The sequence below is a fragment of the Myxocyprinus asiaticus genome, chromosome 45, assembly GCF_019703515.2.
Source record: "Myxocyprinus asiaticus isolate MX2 ecotype Aquarium Trade chromosome 45, UBuf_Myxa_2, whole genome shotgun sequence".
NCBI lineage: Eukaryota > Metazoa > Chordata > Actinopteri > Cypriniformes > Catostomidae > Myxocyprinus > Myxocyprinus asiaticus.
Genome location: NC_059388.1, coordinates 21,216,813 through 21,236,841, shown reverse-complemented (window position 1 = coordinate 21,236,841; position 20,029 = coordinate 21,216,813). Strand labels below are relative to the sequence as shown.

Sequence of the window (20,029 nt, the reverse complement as noted above, 5' to 3'; positions counted from 1 at the left end):
AGGTGAGGGGTGGTGCTTCAATGCTGCCGGGATGCATACTGGACAGATTAGCGTTTACATCTCAAATGCGATGTGGTCACATGCGTTTTTGACCAAATTCATGAGTGGTTTTTGTGATCCAATCACAAAACATTTTAGACCCCATTTAGAACTGTATTTAGGGCTGACCACATGTGATCGGATCACCTGAAAGGCATTTTCGTTCTCTGGATACAACTACGTAAGTAATAAATTATGTGACAAGGTTCCACTACAGTCATCCATTGTTAAAGTGCTGTGTGTACGTCCTTGCCTTTTTCTGTTAATTCAGCCATTACAATGTGAAGAACACAACAGACACTGCAGTAATGCAATCTTGTCACCCGAACAATGGACAATTACACTTGAAATATCTTGTCTCTCTCCTCAAATTCCCACTCATTCGCATCTCTCCTGTTTTCTAATCATGTGTGTCACACGAGAACACAGTCTTAACTTGAGCATGCAGATATGAAGCATATAAAGCACTGAATGCAAGATGAATATCATTAGATTTGCTTCGACGACCCGAAATTTAGCTTTGGTGGCCACCAAAAAATATTAAATGAAGGAAAAACCCTGACTGATAAAGTGATAGAAAGCATTTGAATTATCCATCAATGTTTTTAAAATTCACTAGAAGACTAGAATTTTAGAATTTTCAGTTACCACAGCCTTCGATGTAATATGGTAACTTCCGATCTCTATCCGATCACAGTGGAAACGCATTTGACTGCAAGGAGTAAAAGCAATCCAGCTAAAGAACATCCAGATACTATCTGGATATGAAACGCATGTTAATGCAATGTGCAAATGGGACCTATGGGAATAAGAGTCATACGATAGGACGATTTTGCCATCTCGTACAAACTATTACAAGTTGTCATAGGGCTGTGTTGGGTTTGCTAATATAGATGCTTTCCTTAGCAAGCATCACACAGTTTGAGCAAGTTGAGATGTTAAAAGTCTCTTATGCTGTGAAAGAATCTTAGTAAGGGGGTGAAATGGAAGATTATTGAAATATGAATCTCTCCTTCAAGTGGTCTCAGGGCAATTCACCCAAGAGCCTCTCACTCCGAGATGGGCGAGACATTAAATTGTATTGTGGGAGTCGGCATTAGGTTATGACACCAAGGGTTAAGACTCTCAAATCCTTAAGCTGTCAATGCCAGGCTAAGAGAAGTCTCATACTCCATGCCCCTGCTGATCTTGCATTTATGTTTGTGAGGCAGAGGGAAAAAATGAACTGTTTAAGGGCTGTCATATCAGGCGGCCCCAGGGAAATGAAGATAGATTAATGGTACACATGAGGAGTGCCTGGTGGGGGTGGGAAAAAAACAGAAGAAGAAGAATGTTTTTTCCATAGAGAGTAAAAGTGAGGATGTGTTCGTAGGAAAAGCGAGCGGTAAAACTTGATTCTGTTGCTATGGCATGCACAGGGCGTGGTGAGCAGCAGTAAATGTGCAAGCAGCCCATGTGTGGGTGTGTGAGTATTAACAAAAAGCGTGTGTGTTTGTGTCTGTGTAAGCAGGAGGGGAAAATGTATGTGTGATTTCATAAGTATGCATGAAGTGCATGTATATTTGTGTATAATGGTAAGAGTGGGCAGTATAGTTATAACATATGCACATGCGTTTGCCACTTGATGTATGTGGTCAGAGATAACAGATGACCTGAGGAAGTTTAGTTCAATTCCCATTCCCACCATATCCGAGTGCACCACAGGCCTGGACCTGTCCACCTCAAGGCGTAAGGGTGTTGCCTCCCTGCAGCGCAAGAGGCACACAAGCAGGTTCAACCAGATAAATGCAAAAAACAGGGCTGCACAGGCTATGGCTTACTATTAATTTATAGCCAAACAGCTATTCAGGCACTGAGATAAGCTACTGCTGTAGGTAATACAGCCTTTCTAAATACCTGCCGAAGGTTATTCCAGCAAAAGGGTAAAAAGCCAGTGTCAGAATTTAAGGGCAATATTTGTCACATGGGTTTGGTTTTCAAGGGCATTTTTGAGGGTCATTATGATGGAATTTTTTTCTTATCATATATAAAAAAACATTTACCAATGTATTAACACAAATTCTCTATTTAAGTAATTATACACTCACTGAGCACTTTATTAGGAACACCTGTACACCTACTTATTCATGTGATTATCAATCTAGCCAATCGTGTGGCAGCAATGCAATGCATAAAGTCAAGCAGATACAGGTCAGGAGCTTCAGTTAATGTTCACATCAACCATCAATCAAAAATGTGATCTCAGTGATTTCAACCGTGGCATGATTGTTGGTGTCAGATAGGCTGGTTTGAGTATTTCTGTAACTGTTGATCTCCTGGGATTTTCACGAACAGTCTCTAGAGTTTACTCAAAATGGTGCCAAAAACAAAAAACATCCAGTGAGCGGCAGTTCTGCGGATGGAAATACCTTGTTGATGAGTGAGGTTAACTGAGAACGGCCAGACTGGTTCGAGCTGCCAGAAAGGCTACAGTAATTCAGATAACCCCTCTGTACAATTGTAGTGAGCAGAATAGCATCTCAGAATGCACAACACGTCGAATCTTGAGCTAGATAGGCTACAACAGCAGAAGGCCACATCGTGCACTTTATTAAGACCATAGTGTTATGTCTGTTGCAATAATATGTATAGGCCTATAATAAAATATGAAGAAATATACAAGATGTTACAAATAAAAAAACTGAATAATTTATTATGGGGGCATTTTTGCCACCACATTTTGAATTTAAGGAGCCATTTTGTCACTTTCTGTAAATTTCTGACCCTGTTTCAAGCGGCACCATTCTGAAAAGTAATGCCCATTTTTCACTATTCAAACAATTCCTGATCAAATCCAGCCCTATATTTTTTTACTCTTTGAGCATCCACATCGTGAAAATAAAATGTGTTGCGAATATCGTTTCAGCCCTAAAAGAGATGAACATACAGTTGAATTGCTGTCAGCGTACACACAAAACACACCCTCTGCCTCCTGTCTTCATCTTGCCAAGGCAAACTAATTGTTTGCTTCCTTCCAGCTCCGGCCGAGTGAAAGACAGATTTATTTTGCCAGTTCCTATGGACTCTCCCCTTCTCTCCAGTGACTTCCAGCAAAACAGTAATTAGTAGGACTCTATTAGGAATAGGAGGCCTTTTCAAAACTGTTAATTACAGCTTTATGAGCATGACAGAAGGGCAGACACGGAATGCAACACAGGCTCTGATGCCGCAAAAAGACCCTGCAAGAGGCACTTGATATGCAGTGTACACAGCCACAAGTGTGTATTGATGAAAGAGAATGAATGAAATACAGTATAAAAGATTTCTGGGTGTGCTGAGAACATAGAATTGGTGTCTGACTCTGACTTAGTGATCAAAATTGTAATTAAAGAAGTAGTGTGCAATTTCGACATCACTAGTATCACCAATCGGAATGAAAATTAGTGAATGTTTTCAAACAGGTTTCCCGAACACTCGCCATTGGCTGAGAAAATGTTGCTTTGTTAGGATGAATGGTATGCTCATACAAAAATAAATGTTTTGATAGTGCCACGGTGTTTACATCTCTCGGGAAAATCAACCCACAAAAGGTTTACTTATAGTACTCTCTGTATATTCAACTGGAATAGTAGAAGGTATTCTAACACCGAAAAATAACACTCTTCAGTTTTAAGAATGCAGAATGGAAAAGATTTCTAAAAATGATTTACCTGAATTGATTCACAGATCAGATTAGAGCTATTTTTGCCTGTCAAATAGATTTGAATACTATTCCTGAAAAGATTGTAATGCTCTGAATTGAACTGAGCAATCTAGTGTAGTTTTAAGATATTTTTTCCTTGTCATTCCAGATGGCCATCAAGTAAAACAGCTCCAGGTTGTAAAGCTGTGATTCTCAATCACCATCAGAGGAAATTATGGATTGAACTGGAGAATGATTCAGCATCTGGCAAAAAACATTCAGAATGCAATTAAAATTATATTTAAAAGTACTCATTTCAGCTTCTCTTCAGCATCTGATTTTTAAATCACATTTATTTTAAATGCGAACAATGCATTTTTGTAGTTAAAAAGAATACTATCTGCTTCTTGCCCTAGAAAACATCTTTCCGGAAAGAATCTTTGGTGGAAAACCTCTCTGCTCATCAATAGCTACCAATTCCTGCTTATAAACCTTGTTCAGTGGTAAAACCACTGCTCTTCCGAACACAACTCAGAATTCATTATGGTGACCTGAATATCTTAATCCAACCCATCTGAACATAAAAACTGAGCCAAACAAATTGAAAAACTCATGTACTACTTGGTGCGTTACACAATGATGGCTGGTATGGTTGAGATCACATTGACTGTAACGTGACTTTATCTACGCATTCCTAAAGAAAATTTCACCAGCTTACAGTGCTTTTGACAAGTAATGCCTGTTCCTGGATCAGCATCCTTTTTGGTCCTGGATCATCGATTATATCAACCAATCACATGTCAGGGATAGGGAAAGTGTTAGAGCTAAGTTTAAGGAAAAAACAGGTCTCTGACACTATGTATATCCTGTGATATACAAGTTTGGCTGTCTGATACAACTATGCTCATATTCAAGTACACATCTAATCAGTGCATTACCATGTGCGGATGTACACATTTGGCTATACAATCAAAACACTTTAAAAGTATTTTTTCTCTGTGATGTTGGTGTAGTTATTTTGCTTTGTCTTTGTATATACCAAAAATACCCATGCATTACATCACAAGTGAAAATGGGACACATTTTCCATTAGAATTCCAGTGACAATAGTGACATCCAAAACACAGATGGGGAAATTCCTGAGAGGGAAGCAGGCAAGCACCTGTCAGCACACACACACATGGTTGAGATTTATTCTGGCTGTCATAAAGAGCGGAAACACATAGTCATACAGCCAACCTGCAGTTTAACGAAAAAACTATCAAACATGCAGTTTCTATTTTACTTTAAAGGAATAGTTCATCTAAAATTAAAATTCTGTCATCATTTACCGATACTCACTCTCATGTTGATCCAAACCCATACGTTTGAAACACAGAGAATGAAAGAAAGTTTAAATATGCACGTGTGTACACAGCAGGGGGATGTTAAAGATGAGGCAAGTTTAGCCACAAAGAGGCTTGTTGCTTTATATGCAGCTTTTATGACAACAAAGTCATTCATTAGCTTCCCACAGAGCAGCATCTTGCTAATGAGACCTCAGTCAAAGTCTATTTTAATGGGTTTCACTTCACCAAAATCAGAGACCGAAAATGATGACAGAACTGTTCATTTGAAAAATGTAAAACTTACACAGGGATATTAAATAAATAATGCAATGAGCTAACAGAATAACTACTAGCCATGTTTTAAAGATTATATAAAACATTAAACCCTGGTTTAATTGAAACATTCACAATTTTGTGACAAATGGAGAACCCTCACTACCATGTCACGTAATATTCATTCAAGCCAGAGCTTTTTGACAACATTCTGAGGTTTCTTTACTGTTGACATTAAACACAATTTAATTTGTTAAGCTTTTATCACTTAAAAAGCTATACAAAATTAACACACAACAAATCCAGTCTGGCCAAATCATCCTCTAGACTATTTTCTCCACATCACATGGCAGAAAACAACTTGTAAAATGTCAAATGGTTTTCCACTTCCTTCTTCGCATCTCAGCTAATACACTCCTGATGTCTATAGACAAAATCAAACATTGTAATACACTATGGTCTTTTTCTCAAATCACATGTAACATCTGAACCAAATAGTCTATTAATTATGTAATTATGATGTACACTGCATCAACACATCTGAAAGGATTAGAGCATGTTATTCTACAAGTAACATCAAAAAGTCAAGGACACATGAGACTGTTCTTTTGAAATGTGTGTACAGTTCAGAGACTTCAAATGATAGATGGGATTTGGGAACTAATCTTACATGTAAACAGAGAGAATTTGTAATCAGCAACATGCTCCGATGATGAAAAGAGACTGAAACGTGACTGCAGCAATCATGAAGTGTAGCATTAAAATGTGATCTGCAGTGCCCTTGAAAACGCCTTGCATTGACCTTCAAAGAACTCCTTTAAAATTGCATCCAAAATGAATGAAGCAGCATCATTTTAATCCCAGGAATTATTGCAATGCTTTGAATAAGAAAACAGCAGGTTGTAGTCATGATCAAAATATATATTTATTATATATCATTTCCTATACGTACTATCTCTAACCACCTGTTAACAACCTAATGAATGCTATTTTGCAGACAAATGTTACCACCATATCTCCCTAAATGCAGTGTTTAGAAGCAACGCTATTGTCAATGGTATATTGATGATTTATACACAAATCTGTAGGGAACACTAGTGGCAGTCCTGGCTTACTTGATTGCCTTGCGAGAGATACGATATAGGCATAAGACACATTAGTGTTGTGGGACAGTTAACATTTAGAGTGAAATAAGACCAGAGATCAAAATCTGATTTAATATGTAATTTTTCTAAAATAAACCAAGCAAAATTGACTGAACTTAACAGCAAACAATCAATCAGTGCAATTTTGCTGTATGAAAAACAGCAGCTTTGACATTTTGATACCATCAAAGTTTCCAATGGGAAGACAGTCGAGCAGCAAGAATTTCGAACAACATGAGGGTGGGTATGATGACAGAGTTTTCAGTTTAAACCAAATGTTCTGCGGAAGGTGTGACTCGGTTGCACTGACCAAGTTTACAGTTAATGGGTCGTTTTGTTTTTTAACTTTTTGCAAACCTAAATTCCAAAAAAGTTGAGAGAAAAAAAAGTAAATCAATAATTTACAAATCCTTTTTGACCTGTATCCTTTTTTAAAACAGTGCAAGGACAAGAAAAGTAATGTCTTAACTCATCAACTTACTGTGTTTTGGTTAATATATGTACACTCATTTTAAGTTTGTTGCCTGCAACACATTCCAAAATAATTGGGACAGGGACAATGTAACACTGCGAAGGTTAAAGGAATCTTCCAGGTTCAATACAAGTTAAGCTCAATCAACAGCATTTGTGGCATAATATTGATTACAACAAAAATGTATTTTGACTAGCCCTTCCTTTTTTTTAAATAAAAAACAAAAAAGCAAAAACTGAGGTTACAGTGAGGTACTTACAATGGAAGTGAATGGGACTAATCCGTAAATGTTAAAATACTCACTGTTTCACAATATAGCTACAAGACATAAACAATATGAGTGTTAACATGATTTTTGCATGATAAAATCACTTACAAACTTTACTGTGTATAGTTACAGACAATTGTACAATTTTGTTGCCATGACGATGTAACGTCAACAACACTAAAACCTCTAAATTACTGTAAAAATTACGATTTAAACAACTGTACAACTCAAATAATACATGAGATTTAACAGAAAAATGAATGTAAGTGCTTTTATAAAATTATAAGCTTCACATTTCTATCTTTAAACCCTCCAAAAATTGGCCCCCATTCATTTCCAGTGCTTCACTGTAGCCTTGATTTTTGCTTCTTTTTCTTTAATGAAAAGAACGGACAAGTCCATTTTTATTTTATTTTTTTAATTTTTTAAATCAACATTATGCCACCAATGCAGTCAATTGAGCTTAACTTGTATTGAACCCGGAATATTCCTTTAAGGAATTATAAAAATAATAAAACCTGTTTGGAGCATTCAACAGGTAATAGGTAATGCTATCATGACTGGGTATAAAATGAGAATTCATTGTTTTTATTTAAAAAAGGTTAATACATTACTAAGTAGTTCATATAAGTTATAGTTAAAGGAATAGTTTGAAAATTTGCTGATAATTTACTCGCCCTCATGCCATCCAAAATGTATCTGAGTTTCTTTCTTCATCAAAACAGAATTTAAGACTTTTAGGATTTCATTTCAGGCCTCGGAACGCGAGTGAGTGAGTAAGTGAGTAAATTATCAGCAAATTTTCATTTTTGGGTGAACTATTCCTTTAATGTAATTAATAGTTTAAACATCAGTTAGCTTGTCTTTGTACTGTTTTCAAATAAATACTGGTAAAAAAAAAAAAAAAAGACTTGCAAATCTCATTTTGCATTTTACAGTTAACCTTTTTTGGAAGTGAGGTTTGTACCTACAATAAGTATCAAATTATCAATGTTTTTGGAAGTTGCAATCAAATCCACTTTGCTCAAAAATCTGAGGGGGCATGTGCCCTCTGAGTTTGAATGGGCATGATGCTTAGAATACAGACTAGTGTGGAGTGGGAGACAGCTGGCATGTGGTGGCAGAGAGCTATCCGTGTTGCAGGCCTCATGCAGAGGAATGCTGTGGAGAATCACGCCTGACAGTGTTTATGCATTGGCCTGAGCTCAGCGTGGGCTCACTATACACTCACCAGCCACCTGCCGGACCAGCATTCCTACAGACAAATCCTCTAGAGAGGTCAGGGGGTGGCACACCATGCACACTGACTAAGCAGAACACACCACTACACTATCTTCATGTACCAGACACAATCATCTGGTATCCAGTCTTACAAAGAGTAATCCACAACCAATTAAATATAAAACAAAACGAATCTGTAGCTGCAGCAGAAATGTATGGCACAGCCTGATATTCTGTAGCCAGGGCTTGTCAGAATAGGAGAAAACAAAGTTGTAGGACAGTGTCAGTTTTTTGACATCAAGTCAAGGTTAAGCTCTACCCAGGCACAGTGTGGGAGGAATGCAGTGAGATACAGACTATAGGATGAATCGTGACTAACACAGGCTTTGGTGTTCTGCTCACATTTCACTGTTTTAATTCCACAAGTCTGCAACAATAGTGTGATAAAACAGGTTTTTGTTTAGAGTACACAGTAATTTAATGTAAATATCTCTATTGACAAGTTACAAATGGCCAAATTATACATTTGGACCTCTAGCCCATTCACAGCAACCAGGATTTCCAGAGAAAACATGAGGGTTGTGTTGACTAGAGGTAGACCGATATGGGTTTTCAACCAGTTTGATGCCAATACCTATAAATAAAAAACAGGGTGGCCGATGACTCATTTAATTCCAGTATAAAAGTGATATGGATTAATACAGTTTAATTGAACATGATCACTCGTTGGAAATAGACATGTTGCTAACAAATATTCCAGTACCCTGAGAATGACCCCATTCTGCAAAGTTACTGACCAAGACCATCTCCCATCAGACATTTTTGCATCAATTCAAACAGAGCCTCAGAGACATGGGAAGTAATGTGGAAGTTGCATTTTCCCTTTAAGTTTACATTTTTACTCCACTGACGGTTAGGTTTAGGGTTGCGGTTTGGGTTAGGTTGTATGGTTAATAAAATATGCATTCCTGTTGACTGTATTAAATAATTTACAACAATAAACAATAGGGGTGGGTATAAATATTGATTTTCCAATGCATCACAAACTTCATTTGAACGATCTCAAAATCGATTCTTAAATCCCAAGATCAATCTTTTACTCTATGCGCAACCCTCTGCTAAAATGAGAGGAAATCACTCGCATTTGCAACCAAATTTCGCACTATGTGACTAAAATATTTGGCAACTGGCTGGTAAATGTTATAGTGGTGGAGTATACAGCAGTGAGATTCTTTCACTTCCACAGGAAAAAGTTGCTCTGAGTAATGTGTGTCCAAAGATGAGATCCACCCAACTCATTTGTCTTTGAATAATGTCTCTTTTAATACCCTTTCTGTTCTGTACTGTCAGTTGTTGATCAAAAACAACAAAAAATAAACATTTAATTCTAATCATGCTTAGCACGGATGAGGTAAAGCCATTTGAGTCTCTGTCTCAAGGATTAGTTCACCCAAAAATGAAAATGATCTCATCAATTACACACCCTCATGCCATCCCAGATGTGTATGACTTTCTTTCTTGTCCAAAACACAAATGAAGATTTTTAAAAGAATATTTCAGCTCTGTAGGTCTATACAATGCAAGTGAATGGATGCCAAAATATTGACGCTCCAAAAAACACATAAAGGCAGCATCAAAGTAATCCATATGACTCCAGTCGTTAAATCCATATCATCAGAAGTGGTATGTTTAAGTCAATTATTATAAGTCATTTTTTGCTAGAAATTCTTCTTCCTGCCCAGTAGGGGACATATGCATGAAGAATGTGAATAACCAAAAACACAAGAAGAAGAATGTGAAAGTGGAGATTGACTGAGCAGGGAGGAAAATTTATAGTAAAGAAGGACTTCATATTGAGCTTTTTCTCACCCACACCTATCATATCGCTTCTGAAGACATGGATTTAACCACTGGAGTCTTACGGATTACTTTTATGATGAATTTATGTGATTTTTGGAGTTTACACATTTTGGCACTCATTCACTTGCATTGTATGGACCAAGAGAGCTGAGATATTCTTCTAAAAATCTTCATTTGTGTTCTGCTGAAGAAAGAAAGTCATACACATCTGGGATGGCATAAGGGTAAGTAAATGATGAGAGAATAAAAAATTTTGGGTGAACAATTCCTTTAATATCTGCTCATTTACAGACATTTTTTTAAAGAAATGCCAGTTTTCTTAAAGAGATAGTACTGGTATTTAGCACATGTTCAAAAAATCTATGTAAATACCTGTAAATAGTATAAATTATGCAATTAAACAAAAAACATGTAACAAAAAAAATTCATGCAATATAATATCATATTTACTGATTTAATTCATGGATTTGTTAATTTAAAGAAAAAAAAGTGACCAAAATACTAAAAAAAACTAATAAAATATAATTAGTAAAATTAATATTATTGTAATGTACCTAGTTAGAAGGTCCCCTGTATAACTAACAGCATTAGCTGGGAGATAATTTATTTCATATGTAAGCAAAAGGGACATTATAACTGAAATATACCCATATTAATCGATATTGAATCGAAACCGAATCGAAAGCTTGTGAATCAAGAGCTTTATAACAACAACAATTATGTGAGGGATTCACATCGATCTCAAACCCCCGCTGATCAAAAACCACCACCACAACAACAACAAACCATTGCAGTAAGTCATGGCATTTCCTCATATTATCGCTTCGTGCTAAGCATGCCACATGTTTACAATAGCTTCCTCTGTCAGCAGTGAGGGATTCACATGTGATAAATGTAAGGCATTATTCATGCTGATGATGCTGATGGAGAAGGTTATTGAGTTAGAGACACATATCCGAACGCTAGTGGAGATCAGTGAGAAAGAGAAGCCGGTAGATACTGTTTCGGATGCGGGCAGTACAGCAAGCAACACACACACTTTGGTTCTGACTGTAGAGCCCCCGCAGCAGGGCGTTTGGGTGACGTCTCGGCAGCATGCTCGTAGGGCAAAATGACACCACTCTCCTGTTCCTGTTAGGATGTCCAATCGAACTTGTGTGAGGTGTGCGAACTTGCAAAAACTATGTCAGACACTGTAATATGCTCTGGCCCCCTCCCTGCTCATCGTGGTGACGAGGTTTATAGTAGATTAGTGTCACTGAATTGCTGGATGTCTGAGTGGTGTCTGGAGAATAGCAAAGGATCCATGGACAATTGGAAGAGTTTTTTGGGAAGGCCTGACTTGCCAAAGAGGGACAGGCTCCATCCCTCCAGGGAAGGTGCCGCTCTACTCTCTAGTAATATGGCTCATAGTCTTAATAGTGATAGTATCTGATTAACTGGGACCCAGGTCAGGAAGCAGACAAACTGGCTAATCCGAATGTCTTCTAGCTGCCTTGAGACATCACACAGGTCACATAAACTACAACACATAAAGAATGAATCATCTATATATCATACAGAGCCTGTGTCTGTTCCTCAAACTACCAAACACAAAACCCTAATTAAGTCATTTAGAAAAAAATTGACAGATGTCAATCTTGAAAAAAATCTTATTTTTTTTAATAATTAAGATAAACATCATATAAAGGTCAGACTACTAAACATTAGATCGCTTTCATCCAAATCACTAACTGTAAATTAAATTATTACAGATCATAGTTTGGATTTGCTCTGTTTGACTGAAACCTGGATTAAGACAGATATATTAGTTTAAATGAGTCTGCTCCCTCAGGTTATTGTTATAAACATGATCCTCATCTGAAAGGTCAAGGAGGAGGTGTTGCTACAATTTACAGTGATATTTTCAGTGTTACTCAAAGGTCTGGACATAAGTTTAATTCTTTTGAACTGATAATGCTTAATGTGACATCATCAGATATACAGTAATTTAAAAAAAAAATGTGTCATCTTCTGTTCTTGCAACAGTATATAGGCCACCAGGGCCATATTCTGAATTCCTTAGAGAATTTGCTGACTTTCTGTCAGATCTAGTAGTTGCTGTGGATAGAGCTTTGATCGTCGGTGACTCCAACATCCACATAGATAATGAAAATGACACATTGGGATTAGCATTTATCGATACTCTCAGTTCTGTTGGAGTTAGACAAAATGTGATGGGTCAAACCCATCGCCAAAATCATACACTAGATCTAATTTTGTCATATGTAATTGATGTTGATAATATAGAAATTCTGCAGCAGAGCAATGATATCTCAGATCATTACCTCGTCTCTTGTATACTGTGCTTAGCAAAGGTAACTCAATCTACAAAACAATGTTATTGTTCAGGTAGAACTATTTTTTCAACTACTAAAGATAGCTTCACTAATAATCTTCCAGACTTTTCTCAAATACTCAGAATGGCAAAAAGTTCAGAAAAACTTGATGTTGTCACAGAAAATATGGATACAGTCATTTCTGGCACTCTAGATAGTGTCGCCCCCCTTCAGTTAAAGAAAGTTAAAGAGAAAAATCCCGGGGCCTGGGTAGCTCAGTGGTAAAATACGCTGGCTACCACCCCTGGAGTTCGCTAGTTCGCTAGTTCGAATCCCAGGGCGTGCTGAGTGACTCCAGCCAGGTCTCCTAAGCAACCAAATTGGCCCGGTTGCTAGGGAGGGTAGAGTCACATGAGGTAACCTCCTCGTGGTCGCTATAATGTGGTTTGTTCTCGATGGGGCGCATGGTGAATTGAGCGTGGTTGCCGCGGTGGATGGCGTGAAGCCTCCACACGCGCTATGTCTCCGTGGCAACGCACTCAACAAGCCACGTGATAAGATGCGCGGGTTGACTGTCTCAGACACGGAGGCAACTGGGATTTGTCCTCTGCCACCCAGACTGAGGTGACCACGAGGACTTACAGCGCATTGGGAATTGAGCATTCCAAATTGGGAGAAATTGGGGAAAAATCCAAAAAAAAAAACAAACAAAAAAAAAAGAGAAAAATCCCACACCATGGTACAATAATCACACTCATGCTCTCAAGCAGCTCGGAAAATGGAGCATAAGTGGAAGAATACAAATTAGAGGTATTTTGTGGTGCATGGAAGGATAGTGTCTCTAACTACAGACAGGCTCTAAAAACTGCCAGGTCTGCATATTTGAGCAAACTTATAGAAAATAACCACAACAATCCTAAGTGTTTATTCAAAAAAAAAAAAAAAAAAAGTAAATTGGTTATGAATAAAACTTCTATTGAACCAGATATTCCATCGCAGCATAGTAGTAATGACTTTATGAAATTCTTTACTGATAAAATCGAAATCATCAGAAACAAAATTGGAATTACGCATCCGTCTGCCACAGCACCCCAGAAGACTAAAATTATTCCCTAAGAGCAACTTCAATCCTTCGCTGTTATAGGTCAAGTAGAGCTAACAAAAATGATCACTACCGTTCAAAAGTTTGGGGTCACTTGCCTGAAAAATTTCTCATGATCTTAAAAACCTTTTGATCTGAAGGCGTATGCTTAAATGTTTGAAATTAGTTTTGTAGACAAAAATATAATTGTGTCACCATGTTAATTTATTTTATTACAAAACTATAATTTTATTAAAAAAATAATGGATGAAATGGATGACTTGGACCGAATTATTAAGAAAAGCAGCCACTAAGTGCCCAGCATATAGATGGGAACTCCTTCATTACTGTTTAAAAAGCATCCCAGGGTGATACCTCAAGAAGCTGGTTGAGAAAATGTCAAGAGTACATGTCTGCAAATTCTAGACAAAGTGTGGCCACTTTGATAATTCCCATAGTTCCATTTCTATTATTCCATAGTTGTGATGACTTTACTATTATTCTAAAATGTGAAAAAAATAAAAATAAATAAAGAATGAGTAAGTGACCCTAAACTTTTGAATGGTAGTGTACATAGAAAATGAATTAACCAATAACAAAAGCCTTCATCGGCCAAAATCAAAGGATAATGCAAAGGGGTGACTTCAAGGATTTTAACACCAAAACTTATAGTTAATATAAAATCGTTTTGTTTAATTATTGACACACAACACTTACTTAGTTTACTAATTTTAACCACTAACAGTTCTAAACATAAATAACTAATACTGGCATTATATTCATTCTTTTTCTGTTATAGCATCATTTCATGTACAGCTATTTTGAAACAATGGCTGTTGTGAAAAGCGCTATACAAATAAATTTGACTTGACTTGAATCGAAATCAAACTGAATCGGGAAATCTGTATCAATACCCAGCCCTAATAAACAACTTGCCTTTGCCACAATTTTGTGGACATTTCACCCAAAAACTGGAGCTCACATATGTCTGCATGTTCAACAACACTTGTAGCTTCAGCCACTGGGGGATGTGGTTTGAATTTCAGTAAGCACTGACCAATGTCAGCCGCAAAACTTTCGACCTACTGTTGCTGAATTTGCAGTGAGCTCACTCTTGTTTAATTACAGCAACTGAGAACACATTTTCTGAAATTAAATATTTTTACACAATATATACTCAAAATTCACTACAAATATTTGAAAACAGATGTTGTGCATTATCTATTGACAATGCTGTTGTTATATTTTGGAACTGACACAACAAAGAGCTGATGCTTCTGCTAATTGGCAGGCACAGTTTTCAGCCAATAACAGTAATCTCTAATGGCTCTGATTTATCTGATTTAAAAGTTCATTTATTTGTCTTTTTTATACATTTTGATTGCTGTTTTAGTAGCATTCTCAAGGCAAATCCTAACAATAAGTTTGTTGGGCAATGATGACAGTAAAGCAAGCATGGCCTCAGGCTTTTCTTCAGTAAATTCTAAATCACCAAAATCTTATAATTTGTTGACCATTGTTTTACTGCTCTGTCCTGAATCTGCTATACATCATACAAGATAGATCAAAAGTTTACAATCCTCAGTCAAATCAGCTAAACACCTTTTGCTGTGGTATTAAGTCGATTCAAATGCCCTCAAGCAACATTTGAAAAGATTGTGAGGTGGTAAAACTAACAAATCCTTCATATCATAGACCAAATCCTCATTTTTCATGGCTTATCTGGGATTCACAGTCTGCTTTTTTGCATCCCCTCTACAACTGTGCCTCCCACGTCAGACACAAAACCCTCTTAACAGTTCATCTCTTTCTTATATCCCAATATTGGTGTCTTCATGCTAATCTTCTTCCAAATTTCTCATTTCGCCGTCTCATCTCAAGTCAATTCATCTTTACTGCGTCACTTTATTCACCTCCATCGCATCTTTCTCAACTTATTTCCAATTTTCTTTCATATTTCAATTTTGTCCCTTGCATCTTTCTATCTCTCTTTTGCTTTTTCTCTCTCTCTCTCTTTCTCGTAATCAAGGAACATTATTCTTGTAAACAGTCTATCAGTTAAAGTGTCGATATCAATCCTGCTGTGTGGGTCACAGAAAATTTACCATAACCTCCATTCACATAAATATACACTGCTGGACAACCATTAGGGCATTCGAGACAAGCGGGAAGCCAGGCATGAAAAGAATAAGGAAAAGGAAGAAAGTGCTGGGAAAATGACATAATCATAAAAGGAGTAGCCCACATGCCTCAATCAGTCCAGAGAAATCAGCAATGCATAACAAACATTGATGAGCTAATAGCAGGCACTCCTACAAAAGGGCTTTCTTATTACTTAAAGCAATGTTGAGATCAGTACAAGGCTGGGATGGAGGAGATGATCACCCATCAGTGCTAATATTACAGCTGTATTCTGAAAACTTCTAAAAAAAAAAAAAAAAACTAAAAAAAAACAGCAATTTTCTTCAAAATTGAACATTTTACGGCCACAGTGACATTTAAAAAATGAGAACCCTGGAAAAGAATGTGCCAAGAGCTCAGCACTGGAAAGACAGCAATCATTTGACTCATCCGAATACTCCAGGGGACAGAAAAGGCAAAAATAACAAACTCTAGGGAACAATCGTTATTGCAAATATTTAAAATGTGCCTTTTTCTGATGACACTGGAGAAAAATATGTATATATTTTTATATCGCCGGTTCTTCTCGAACATAAAATTTCTTTCATAATAATGTGTGGCACCAACAATCATGCCACGGTTTAAATCACTGAGATTAAATTTTTTCGCATTCTGAGGGTTGATGTGAACATTAACTGAAGCTCCTGACCCATATATGCATGATTTTATGCATTGCACTGCTGCCACACAATTGGCTGAATAAGTAGGTGTACAGGTGTTCCTAATAAAGTGCTAAGTGAGTGTATGTATAGGGGGTTTATAGGGTTGCCAGAATAAATTACTGCTGCAGACAGCGGTATTATGGAATGAAGCAATATGAAGATAGAAATGCAGATCTGCTCTTTAATTCATCACTCTCTCTAGTCTCCAACTGTCCATCACATAAGGTTTTTCTAGAACGTTTGGACGTGCCTGTGATGATGTAAAACGCATGTGTCAACTCCTAGGTTGTGTCATGAATAGCAAAGAGGGTAATTTTATTGCAGGAATCTTTATGGTTTGCTGGAATCTGCCTCAACCGTAAAAACAGACATCTGAGTTTAAACTGATCCGTCATGCCTATTTTCACTACATGACTGACAATCACTTTAGAAAGTGAATAGCAACCTCAAACATTACTAATAAGAGACCTTAATTATGCCATCAAAATAAGTAGAAAGCTGGGTTATTTCAACAGGTGGGGGAAAAGGTATACTGCGGCACACAGTGTGATGCCCTTCCTGTTGTGATTGCACCTGTTATTGTGTCTAAATGAATAAGGAGTCTGAAAACATACATCCTGCTGGGACTATCACATGTCCTCCCACAGAAGAAGTTATTTATTTCTCATAGATAGATAGATAGATAGATAGATAGATAGATAGATAGATAGATAGATAGATAGATAGAGAGGCAGGCAGGCAGGAAGACAGACAGACAGACAGACAGACAGGCAGATAGTCGATTGTGTCATCTACCTATGTTGACACCGAGCTCAGGTGTGTTACAAAGTAATTTCATCATAGTGCCAGCACGAACCAATGACAAAAACGCATGAGAAGGTCAAATGATTTAAACCAGCACATCTCATGTATTAAATGAGACTATTTGAAGGACAAAAATTATTTAGTATTTATATATTTACCGTTTGCATTCTTGCCACAAATGAGGTGCTGGTACGGCTGCAAAAGACCCCATAGCTCTGAGTCATTATTAATGGCCTGTTCCAGGGACTCCACGGTAAACTTTGGAACTCCGTTCTCCTTCTCGACCAGCGCGCTCCTCTGCACCCGGCTGAACACCTCTCTGAAGAGGCTCTCCATACAGGCGCTCAAGTAAATCGCCGCATGCTCGTGGATGCGCAGAGCCACCCGGCTATCCACCATCCACCTGAAGAACTTCCCCACGGAGAAGACGAGTCCGCATCGGGTAGACTTCCCCCGGCTGAACTTATCGCCCGTGCTCATGTTGTAAAGTGACAGCGCGCTGAGCGCCGCAGTGATGCAGTTTACCGAGATGGTCCACGAGAGGACCATCTTGATGGCGCTCTGAATCTCGTGCTTGGTGCATCTGGCGTAGCGCAGACTCAAGCGCTGAGCCTCCCTGGCGACTCTCACCAGCGCACGACTGACCAAAGCGGACAGCTTGACCAGGATCTCCCGCGACGCGTTCCCCACGCACAACTCCTCGTCTTTGCGCAACGCGCCTTCCACCTCGCCGAAACTCCACGGCACGTCCTCCTCCAGCTCGGGCAGTTTGGCGCACTGGCCCGAGCACTCCAGGATCTCCGTGTCTTCCGCCAGGACGGTGTTGACCGTGTCCAAACTGTTGTGTCTGCTGTGCATGGATTCAGTTAGATGCCAGCAGTTGCCCCCATGCGCATACGACAGATGCGCGTCCGAGCAACAGAGTGACACGCTGGACGACCTGAAGGAATCCGCCGCTCCACCATAACCGGAATCGAGCGTTAAATCCTCCAGCGTCCTCGCAGCTGTCTTACCCTTGCCTGCCATGGCTGCACTTCATAATGTTGGGCTTATGCCTGATATTTTAAAGAATACCCAAAAAGCGCTCCTGTGGCGCGCCCTCTCCTCTAAGCTGTAGATAAATGTATAACCACCTAAATAAAATTAACACACAATGGCCTATCTATAAGTGCGCAATATGATAGTTCCTTTACTGTTTTAGTAAGTCACCAGGAAAAGTGCGCCTCTGCTCTAAATTTCGTGTGCGTAATTTGAGAGCTCCGAACGCCTTCAACAGCTACTGCATCATTCCCTGCAAAACCACTCAGATGGGGAGGGGCTATGCAAAATAAACCACACATGGGGGAGGGATAATGTGGATACTTAAGTCATATTAGGGCGGTGCTATGCCAATAGAAAGGAAACCACGATCAATCAACAGGCTCAAACACAACAGCGAGGAAAGACCACAAAAATTATTTATACTTGTCACTCATTTATTAATAAACTAAGAAAGAAAGAAAAGAATCGAGGTTACCATAAAGCACTTACAATGGAAGTGAATGGGGCCAGTTAATAAACGTTGCAGTACATACTGTTTCAAAACTATAGCCACAAGACGTAAACATTAAATGTGCGATTTTAGTGTGATAAAATCACTTACAAACAATATCTGTGTAAAGTTATATCCAATATTACAACTTTGTTGTCATGACGATATAATGCCAGTAAACCATGTAATGTGGTCAACTCCATAACACTGAAAAATCCCTAATTTTATTACAATAAAATCGTGATAACGCATATAATGTTTACGTCTTGTGGCAATACTTTCGTAACGGGTTTATTTTAACGTTTATGGACCGGCCCCATTCACTTCCATTATAAGCCTTGCTGTAATTGTGATTTTTGCCTCTTTTTTTTTTTTATTTATTTTTTTTTTTTTCAAAATTTTATTTTATTTTTTTAATCAGGGGCGTTTATTATGCTACAAAGGCTGTCGATTGAGCTTAACTTGTAATGAGCTTGTTCATAAGTTCATTCATAAGTTTATTGTGGCCTTTATTATAAGGACAGCAGGGCGATGGTAGTTTACTCTTGAGCCATCTGTGAATTGCAAATTGGGAATTAAAACCTGACGCATGTGGTAGAGCGGGAGATCACAGCATGAATGTGCAGCTGACAAAAACTGTGTGATGCAATCGTGCAACATGGACCATGCATCTAACATCTTGTGGAAAACATACCACGAATAACTTAGGCTGTTTTGAGAGCAAAGGGTGGCCCAACCCAGTATATATACTGAATATATCACACAACTGCAGCAGTTAATAGGGTACACATTTTCCTGATCCATGAGATATTTGCGTGTGGTGTCTAAAGGTTAATTTAGATATTTTTTTTAAATGTTGCAAATTGATGTAGCTAATGAAAATCCCTGAAATTAACACATTTATTTTGAGAATTTTTAAAATACTTATTATTTTCAGTTTTGTTCAAGGTCATTAAATCAAAAGTTTTTTAATAACTGACCAATAAGTGAAAGGATGTTATTTGGGGTAAAAAGCCCCCATGTTGCAGGGGATAAAGGATACCAAAACACATATTTTTATTTTTTTCTTCACCTTTTTAAGTTGTGAAAAATGTTCAAAGTGGGCTCACAATGACTGATCCAATCACAATGGAGATCATTTGTTTATAGAATACTTGAGATGTTATAAAATGCCTAATGTGTTTG

General features: G+C 37.9%; 1 protein-coding gene across 2 annotated transcripts in view; it reads right to left on the bottom strand.

Moving 5' to 3' along the window:
- The window catches only part of btbd11a (BTB (POZ) domain containing 11a), a 181,524-nt gene extending 162,955 nt beyond the window's left edge, over positions 1 to 18,569 (bottom strand). For both annotated transcript variants that reach the window (XM_051688536.1, XM_051688537.1), the window contains exon 1: positions 17,472 to 18,569. In XM_051688536.1, coding sequence (XP_051544496.1) covers positions 17,472 to 18,339 — 868 coding nt within the window. In that variant the 5' untranslated portion in view covers positions 18,340 to 18,569. The remainder of the gene's footprint in view (positions 1 to 17,471) is intronic.
- Positions 18,570 to 20,029: the final 1,460 nt, after the last annotated feature.